The sequence below is a fragment of the Salmo trutta genome, chromosome 29 (assembly GCF_901001165.1).
Source record: "Salmo trutta chromosome 29, fSalTru1.1, whole genome shotgun sequence".
In the NCBI taxonomy this organism is placed as follows: Eukaryota; Metazoa; Chordata; class Actinopteri; order Salmoniformes; family Salmonidae; genus Salmo; species Salmo trutta.
Window position 1 is genome coordinate 20,436,383 of NC_042985.1, and position 10,452 is coordinate 20,446,834.

At 45.1% G+C, this 10,452-nt stretch overlaps 1 protein-coding gene across 1 annotated transcript in view; it reads right to left on the reverse strand.

Moving 5' to 3' along the window:
* The window catches only part of LOC115167092 (transcription factor SOX-6), a gene marked incomplete in the record, with an annotated part of 205,196 nt that overhangs the window by 22,693 nt on the left and 172,051 nt on the right, over positions 1-10,452 (reverse strand). The window contains 2 exon segments of the mRNA XM_029721178.1: positions 9,287-9,307; positions 9,480-9,619. Of these exon segments, the coding sequence (XP_029577038.1) occupies positions 9,287-9,307; positions 9,480-9,619 (161 nt within the window).

Sequence of the window (10,452 nt, forward strand, 5' to 3'; positions counted from 1 at the left end):
GTGTCTCTGTGTGTGTGTGTCTCTGTGTGTGTCTCTGTGTGTGTGTCTCTGTGTGTGTGTCTCTGTGTGTGTCTCTGTGTGTGTCTCTGTGTGTGTGTGTCTCTGTGTGTGTGTCTCTGTGTGTGTCTCTGTGTGTGTCTCTGTGTGTGTGTGTCTCTGTGTGTGTCTCTGTGTGTGTGTGTCTCTGTGTGTGTGTCTCTGTGTGTGTGTCTCTGTGTGTGTGTCTCTGTGTGTGAAAGACAGTGAGAGTGCTGCAATTTACCATCACGCTTCAAGGAGCCATCATTATGTATCAACATCTGAGTGATTCTGATCTACAATTAACCACCACCTGCTTATGGCCTGTGATTAGAGGCTGCCTATCTGCCTTGGCTTTGCTAACTTAAGTGTTTTCTAATTATGACATATGCGCTGGTCCCCGCTGGGCAGAAGGCGCTTTGTAAAGATAAGATAGAGCGCCATGCCTTCCCAGCGCCACGCTCCGTGTGAAGCGACACACACTGCTGTATTCATCACCCAGCCACATTATTGCACTTAATGAAAGAGGCTAGCGGCCCGATGACAAATTGACGGATGTGCGATTAGTCAGACGGGCAATGGCGGCCTGGGATGGGATGCTACATGGACAGTCCTCTCCTCTCTGCTGGGAGGGCCTGGGAGGACTCAGCATTCTGGGGGAACTGTGTAATAAATTAGCCGTCTACTATCCCCCCCCCCCTGCACTCCACTGGCCCCTCCTGATCAATCAAGGCCTTTTATAAACTCATGATCATTAAGCATCATGTTGGGCTGAGGGGATGAGTAACAGGAGCCATCCATCAAAGACTTTCATTAACAACTAGCTCAGCGCTAAACTTCTCCTTTCTCCACCACAAAGTCCCAGTGATCACATAGAGGGAACATCAGCTAGTGCACCAGTCAGCTGGGACCAGTGTTGAACAAGTCGGCTTATTGAATTAAGCCCTTATTACCTCCACATCATTAAATATAATAGAACTCTGTACAGTCTGATGATACATGAACAATCATTGTTACATTGGCCTATAACAGGTTGATTTAGGATGTATTGTCTAATGTGAGTTACTGTATTCTTATGTACTCTGCTGTACTCTACTGTACTCTACTGTAGCTGGACAGTACTGTATGTCAACTACAAGGTTATTAAACATTGTACAAATATGACTTTCTCTTTCCCTGTGTTGGCAATGCTAATGAACATTAGACTAAATCTGTGCAATATGCTACAATGAATTTCCATTACATTTTACATAGTATGTTTTATATACTTATTGCTTATAACCTTTATCATTTATATCCATGCATTAAAATTACAGTTAAAATTATGGGGATAAATTATATGCACAACATTAGGCTTTTTGTTTCAAGGCTTGAAAATATTCAGTGAACTAATGGTATTTTACTACCCCTGCATCAAGTGCTGTGATAAATTAATGGCATTTTTATTATTTTATGATGTCATGAAATTTTTACTGATCACTCTGGCACAGAAGGACATGCGGTGGTATGCAGGGACGATGGCCCTCCGTCCGTCCAGAGAGACGGTACAGTATGCACACCACCGCCTGCCTGCTGCATGCCCACTATAAAGGACATTTATAATGTACAGTAGTGAGGATGGCAAGAGCACTTCCCTTCAGCAAATGGAGAAAAAATAGGACAACTGTGATAGGAGAGAGAGAGAGATAAAAAGAGGGAGAGAGAGAGAGAGAGAGAAAAAGAGAGAGAGAGAGAAAGAGAGAGAGAGAGAGAGAGAGAGAGAGATGCAGGGAGTGAAAGGGGGAAAGATAAAAAACTTGATGGAATAAATGAACAAGTGAAGGAGAGGCAGGGAATGAAGAAGAGAGAACATGAGGGGTAGAATGAGAGAGAGAGAATAGAAAATATATAATGGTACAAGTTGTTCTCCTCCCATTCTGAACACGGCCTCTGGCGAGCGAGCGGTCCTTCCCTCAAATGGGTTCAGCATGCAGCCTTCATCCCACATCTCAAATTATAGCGACACGCTCCAAGCTCAAGTGGAAAAAAAACCACCCACAATAATCTCCTCTGCCCTGCCCAGTGCTCTTTTTGTCTCAAATTTGGTTACAAACATATTTTGTTCGATAGCAAATGGCTGCCCAGTGAAGTCATGCCATAGCCATAGAGAACAGAGCAGGGCGAGGGATGGCAGAGTCAGTGGAACTTCTTAGCTTAGCATTGGAGAAGTGTGGAACCCGAGAAGGCCCATGTCAGCACTGTGAAGAGGGCTTTAATCTGCCTGGCCACAGAACATGTGCAGGAGGCCCGCTTCTCTGCCCACAGCCACAGGGCGTATCCTGGGCCTGGGCAGCCCTGGCAGAGGCAGCTAGAGGCAGTGGTAAAGAAAGCAGAAGAAGAGGCAGAGAGAGGCAGGAGGCCCTGTGCATTGTGCCTGTGTCTACCCTGTATTTACGCATCACACTGCCGCTCCACTCCTGTCCCTCTCCTTTATAAATAGCCTGGCCACCACCATATGGCCTTGGATTGTCCAGGCTGCTCCATACAACTGTAAGATAATAAGGATTGTTAGAGCCGTTTAAGGTCCGGTATTAAGGACAGCTGAAAACATTGTCTGGATTTAAGTGAAAAAAAGTCCTCCACTATTCTTCTGTTAAATGGACTGCTTCTGTAAAATACTGAAAAGCTTCACTTGACGATAATCAAGCAGGACAGGTGCGTAAACCTTGGAGTTTGGTCATTTCTTTTTTTCAGTTTCCCAGGTGCACAGGGCTAATACCTTGATAAAAAAAACAACTGACAAAGGCCATAATATTCTGTTGAATAAGTGTTATTGTCATGTCTGTGAAAGCGGGCCTCACAGCATGTGCTGTAGCTCAAACACCTGGTCTATGAGGAGGTGAAGCACACAGCTCTCTGATCTGACCACAATAGCAGGCTTTGTGTATCAGCTGTCACTCATCACAAAGGTCACATGTGACCCAGAGTGGAGACCTTGAGGGCCTAAACCTCTGCAATCTGCGCCCTGCCCTGACTACAATGGAGACAAAGTTCCCTTTAAACATGAAGTGGTGTTACATCCCGTTTTCTCATCCCAATCTGTTTTGTATTTCAGTTGTAACCAATTGCAATGTTATTTATAATGTTGCAGCTCTCTAGTAGTTGGTAGTTTTGTACCATTTACGTCTTAAGCCCATCCAGTGGTGTGGTAAGCCGAGGGTTTCTTTCATGCAGTCTCTCGCTCTCTTTCCCCCTGCTCCCTGGACCTCAGCCCTGCACTACAGGAGCTCCACAGGCCTCATCCCCCAAGGCAGGCACAGGATCACTCAGGCCATAGATGGACCACTGCCCTAGACATCCAGTCCTCTGAGTCCTCCAGCCTCTACTGACAGCACCAGGCTACCACCTCATTAAGAGAGCAGCACAGAGTAGCATCTTAGTTCAATTATGGAGCTGAACTGCTAACTGCTACCCCTAATCCGGGCTGGATGCCAGATAGAGTTTTTGGTTTGTTTTTAATGACAGAATATGCTATCATACACCAGGCTAAGATGTTCTTCTCTTTTTCTCTGGAAGGAGAACCAAGTCAGCCCCACAAAACCTGACCTTTCAACTTAATTTGCAAATGGTGCATTTTATGCATTGCCATCTCTGCTCTGACAGTAAAGGCCTTTCTGACAGAGCTCTTCTGTGGTTTTTTATTCCACACCGGGTTGAGATCATTTGCTGGTGTATTTTTACAGGTTTCCAGCTCTCAATGACCCTGAACTGTTCACTGGCTCCTCCAGGGACCGTTACGTTGGGCTCACATCTCTGCCTTATCAAACCCTCCGCTTACAATAACACAACACTACCATAACCACAACAATATGGACAATGAACTGAGTGACCTGGCAGACACAGGAGCCATTATGTGCCCACTGTAACAATGCTGCAGCAGAGCATAACAGGCCCATTATGGCGTGTTCTCTCTCTCCCCAGTCTTTGTTGCACAGAGGCCCGGCCCGGCCGGCAGTGAGCGTGGCTCTCTCTGCAGGTCTAGAGCTCTGGGGCCAGTAACATTTTTGAGTGGCTGTAGTGCATTGGCAATTCCCCATTTTACACCGCAACTACGGAAAATAAGGGAACTACCTCAGCCAACAGCCCAACCAGGATGCGGCCTTGATGTCTTTCTGGAGAGAGGCGAGACAGCCAGAGAGACAGAAAGACAGAAAGAGAGAAAGAGCGGGTGGCATTGTTTCAGTCCTGGCCTGGGACGGACGCCCACACACATCCACAACCTCTTTCAGAGTCATAGACTATTTTTATTCCTTTGACAGATGTGAACAATTGGACAAAGCATTAATGTAAGCAATACTCAACAATGGCACTTGCTGGCTATGGCCAGTGACTGGGAGCAGAACATAATCTAATTTGGATGGCCAAACCCATGTATGCCAGGGATTTACATTGCAGCCAAAAAGCCTTGGTTGGCAATTTCCAAGACAGCAGTCGAAAAGCAGCAGAAAATTGCTTCCAGGGCTGCAGACCAGACAAGATTATATTCAAAGTCTTTCTGAGGGCTTTGCCTGAATAGGACCTCGGCACACACAAACACACACACACACGCACATACGCACACACACAGATTAGAGCGAGAAGAGCATTTCTACTACTTGCAAAAGGTTAGGAGTCAGGACTTTGTGGAACACCAGCAAAGCTCCATTTGAATATGTTCGGCTCTGAGCTGTACGACATGGGAAAGAGAATATTGTACTCATCAATAATGTAGGGAGGAGGGGGTGTCAGGGGGACAGGGGCAGTTCAATAGGTTAATACACTGGCCTTTCACCCTTTGATTCCAGTTTGGGAGATGTCAGCAGAGGAATATATTGTATCTCTACACACAACCTCCAGTAAACAGAGGGTACTACCAAGACCAAGACAAGAACTATGGGAATATCAACCCAGACAAGAGCTATGGGAATATCAACCAAGACAAGAGCTATGGGAATATCAACCCAGACAAGAGCTATGGGAATATCAACCAAGACAAGAGCTATGGGAATATCAACCAAGACAAGAGCTATGGGAATATTAACCAAGATAAGAGCTATAAGAATCTCAAGCAAGACAAGAGCTATGGGAATATTAACCAAGACAAGAGTTATAGGAATATCACCAATCTGTGACACCTGAATCAGTGACTCTGTAGCCTGCTTTCTCCTGTATCTCAGTTCATACAGTATAGGACAACCTAGACATTTTCAACCTGCAGATGAAAACACCCAATCCTAACAGTTTTACCAGTTCTAGCTAGCTATGCTAATAGCAGGAGACAATCCTAACAGTTTTACCAGTTCTAGCTAGCTATGCTAATAGCAGGAGACAATCCTAACAGTTTTACCAGTTCTATCTAGCTATGCTAATAGCAGGAGACAATCCTAACAGTTTTACCAGTTTCTATCTAGCTATGCTAATAGCAGGAGACAATCCTAACAGTTTTACCAGTTCTAGCTAGCTATGCTAATAGCGGGAGACAATCCTAACAGTTTTACCAGTTCTAGCTAGCTATGCTAATAGCAGGAGACAATCCAAACAGTTTTACCAGTTCTATCTAGCTATGCTAATAGCAGGAGACAATCCTAACAGTTTTACCAGTTCTAGCTAGCTATGCTAATAGCAGGAGACAATCCTAACAGTTTTACCAGTTCTAGCTAGCTATGCTAATAGCAGGAGACAATCCTAACAGTTTTACCAGTTCTAGCTAGCTATGCTAATAGCAGGAGACAATCCTAACAGTTTTACCAGTTCTAGCTAGCTATGCTAATAGCAGGAGACAATCCAAACAGTTTTACCAGTTCTATCTACCTATGCTAATAGCAGGAGACAATCCTAACAGTTTTACCAGTTCTATCTAGCTATGCTAATAGCAGGAGACAATTCCAGGAGTTGCAAATGGATCCTGTTGTATTTGACTGTACTCATTCTCGGTTGTTTTAGATAAAAGCATCCACTGAGCAAATAAATAATGGAACAAAGTAATTGCCCTCTACAGACAATAATACCTTTAGATAAATATTTCAAAAAGGAACCTTTTGAGTCTTGGAAAAGCTTTTATTGTACTGATGGGATATAGTAAAAAAGGATAAATAGAAAACAGTAAAGCATGAATATTTGACATTACCTCAACAAGAAGGTAGATGACTAGTGAACTGTAGAATTAAAGGACATCTTCCACCTCAAAGGGCAGTAGTAAGGAGAGAGAGATGAGGAGGAATGAGAGAGAGAGAGAGAGAGGGGAGGGCAGAAGATAGAGATGAGAGAGAAAGAGAAGAGATGGAGAGAGTAAGAAGGGCCATATGGAGGGATCCCAGTAATAGGGGTGAGAGAGGAGGAAGGGATGCATTGTGCTCCATGGACACACTTTGTATTAAAAGATGAATTGATCCATCTGTAAGCAGCACTTAGTCCCACTCTCCGGCTGGGTCGTTACACTGGGATAAATCAATATTTAATATCCCCCTCCAACAGCCACACTAGATGATTTTAACCTCTCCTTAATCCCATTTATGTTACTTTTCCAGAATCTTCATGTAAGCTTTCACTGTGATAAACTTCCAAACAGCCGAGCACAGCTATTAAAGAGCACACAGTATTTATGTCAGGTGAGGCGCTTGGCTGAAATATTAATATTCTGAAACTGACCAAAGTGAAAGCTTTATCTGGGCCGTCCGGGCCTGTGCAGACTGTCGGCTTGTATCAGGGGAAGGGAAGGCTACTCCGTGCTGTGCCGCGCCAGGCCTGCCCCCCTTCCCTCCCTCCCTCCCTCCCTCCCTCCCTCCCTACCTCCTTCCTAACCCTCCCTCCCTCCCAGGCTGAATTACAGCCCTCTGTTTTTACTGTGCCACTGTGATGATCACTCTACTGGCTCACTTGTTAGAGTGTGTCCCAGCACTAAGCACACACACCATCCTGATAGGGACAGTGACACTGTCCCTGTCTTTATCTGCCTTTGGTCTAGGGATGGAGCCAAGCATGGCTACAGAAGACTGATCATATTCACTACCACATTGACCTCAGAGTTTCACATTGGAGTGTCTCTTTGGTATGACTGAGACAGCATGAAGAGCTGCTCCTCAGCCCCTCTCTAAGCACAGTCATTCACCCACTCTTGGAAAAAATAGTTCCAAAAGTGTTCTGGGCTGTCCCCATAGAATAACCTTTTCTGGTTCCAGGTAGAACCCTTTTGGGTTCCATGTAGAACCCTCTGTGGAAAGGTTCAAGATAGCACCTTTTTTTCTAAGAGTGCAGGAGAGGTAGTGCCAAGGGTTTCATGCTAACTCATTAGAGATGCAGCTACTTCTCCTAAACATAGCTGTGCTTCTGGTAAGCTGTCCTCTGACAGACCCAGGTGGGAGGATGGAGAGAGAGGACAGGCACACGAAGGCTGACTGACTTCCCAAAAGAAGGAGTCTTTGTGGTGTGTACGGTTACCTAGGGCAACGCGATAACCCCAAAATACCAGTCATATTTTCAAACCTGATAGCCCACCTATTTATAATTTATTGTTCTTGGCTGTGTACTGTCAATGCTGTGCTCTTGAACCACACAGCCTATCCGCAGTCGTAACCTCCGTGTACTTGACTCTTACATTGCACTGACTCTATGCACACACAATGGACTCTACCCACACATACTAACACTGACATTTTTATTCTTTATCTTTAACTCTGCATTTTTGGAAAAGGACCCGTAAATAAGCATTTCACTGTTAGTCTACACTCTCTGTCCACCTCTCTGTCTCTCTCTCTCTCTCTGTCTATCTCTCTGTCTCTCTCTCTCTCTCCTCAAACTGAGTACACAGACTGAAAGGGGTGGAGCAGAGGTGAGGAGTGATTGACAGCGTCAGCCACAAATGCCCCTCCCTGTTATAATAACACACAGCTCACCTGAGAGGATTGTTTAAACACAGGCTGAATAGACAGGCCCATAATGCAGTCGAGACAAAAACGAAAACGCCAACAAAAGAGGGGCAGAGAAAAGCGGTAAGCTCTACCTGCTAAGAACAATGGAGAGGTAGGTGTTTGCTGCCTGTTGAAAACGGTTCCTTTCAGGGCATTGTTCACACGCTGCATTCATATCATGTAGCAGCAGATTCTGGAGCTTGGCTCACCTTAGAGTCAGGGAGGTAGAGAACGCTACAGGGTCGTCCCACAGACACACCGACAGACACACAGACAGTGACTGAGTGGAAACGGGAGATGGGGAGTGTTAACGTTACTCTATGGGCCTCAGACTCACCCACTTAGTGGAGAAAGAACAAAGACAGAGACACTGAGGAAGCTTAACTAGCTAACAGGAACAGTTATGATGGTGGGGTGTTAAGGTGTACAACCATAAAAAATTGTAGTTTGAATTTCCTTTTTTAACGACACAACTCTGTGAGATGGGACTGAACTTTAAATACAAAAACAATACAAATGGTTTTATTGTCTGGTGGCATGGCAAGACAAGTTGATCCCACTGAGTTGTTAAACTATTGGTCATGTCCCCTGACTTGACACACTTCAGTCTGAGCTCACTGCATTGCCACCTGCGTAGACACACATTTACCCCTAATACTAAATTAAAGAAATCAAAATAGATATTGGTAGATTTTTTTACATATACATTGACCTAGTTGAATGTGTTGGTTAAAAGTGTCAGGTGTTGAAATATTAATGAAGCTCTGCTCCCAGTTCCTGCCTGCTCCTCACAGCCAACTGGCAACATGGCACCAATCAGAGGGAGGTGGATGTTTTTTCTCTCCTTGATTGACTCATCGCTTGAAGATATTTTAAAAGGGAATCCCGGGGAGGGGAGTGTGTGTGCTCCTGGTACAAAGCACCCCTGTCCCATGTCGAGGGACGGAGAGGGCCGTATGTCTGCTTTAATTGGGCAGAGACATCAGAGTGTTAACCCGCACCGGGCAGCACCATGGTCCGTTCCTCTATCACCAACATCAACACACACGCATGCAAACAACATAATGCACACGCTCGCACACACACACACACACACACACACACACACACACAACACACACACACCACACACACACACACACACACACACACACACACACACAACACACACACACACCACACACACACACACCACACACACACACACCACACACAGCCAAGCCAATGTCAATCAAAACCACTACTCTGGACCAGCATTAAAGACAAACATTGGTCTGAAGAATTATATCTAAAAAATAAAATAGCGGAAATCACTTTACTAGTTGTGGTTTTGGGCTACTCACAATGTACTCAGTGAACCAGCTCTGTTGGTGAGGAAAAAAGAGGGAGGGAAGGAGAAAAGAGAGACAGAAAGAGAGGAGTGAATAAACAGAAAGCAACATATAGGAAGATAAATGGAAGAGAGGAGAAAAGGAATGAGAGAGAATGAGACAGAGAGCTGGATGGACAGACAGACGGACGGACGGGGATTCTGACCTTGTCAGCCCTGCTGCAGTTGTTGAGGCCCATGCCTGTGAGGGCAGAGAGCTTGGCCTCCATGCCCTGCTGGTGGTGCTGCAGCTGCTCTCTCTGGATCTGTTCTCTCATCTTCCTGGCCTCCTGGATGGCCTTCATCACTGGGGCATCCTAGGTCCCCGAACATGCGCTGTGGAGTCTCAGGCCCTGGACAGGCTAGTCTGGGGCAGGGAGGAGACACCCACAGTTAACCCCCACACACAGTAGATACACATACACACTATTCATTTAGATTCACAGTGAATGAGCCCACTGACAGGTGTTCATCCTCCTATGTGGAGAATCAAGCCTTGTAGGAGGTCCTCTTCCTTTTTTCCCGTCAGGGTGTGTGTGTGTGTGTGTGTGTGCGTGCACGTGTGTGCTGCCTGCATCTGTGTACATGTGAGTCTGTTTTAAAGACAGCGAGAGGCAGTAGACCGAGTCTGTCGACCTTCTTTGTGTAATTAACATCTCACAGTTAGGTGAGGAGGGACGGCAGTTAAAGACACAGAAATAGAATAAAACAAACATAGGGACTGGGTTCTAACCCCCAGTCTGAGCGGAACAGCGGAAATGCAGGCACTTTAATGAAAGACTGCATTTAATAACAGTTAGCAAAGGCTGAGTAGAAAGACTTAACATGAGAGGGATGGTGAAACGTGAGACCTCTTAAAACCAAATAATGTGTTACAACATCCGCAGCTCTAGATTGCATGGTTTTTAATACCAAGGTTCCACCGAGATTAAGAGTTGCAATTGTGTCAACAGTTTTGTCTACATAGGGATAAACGTCATTAACTTTGGTTCATCCAGATAAAAAAATGGGCAACATTCAAAGCCATTTTTAGAACTTGACAGTGTGAAATATTATATGTTCAACTCCCATTACCTAAACACAGAAAATAAAACCAACAAAATATCTAGCTTCGATCCTATATCACTGTTATGGAATTAT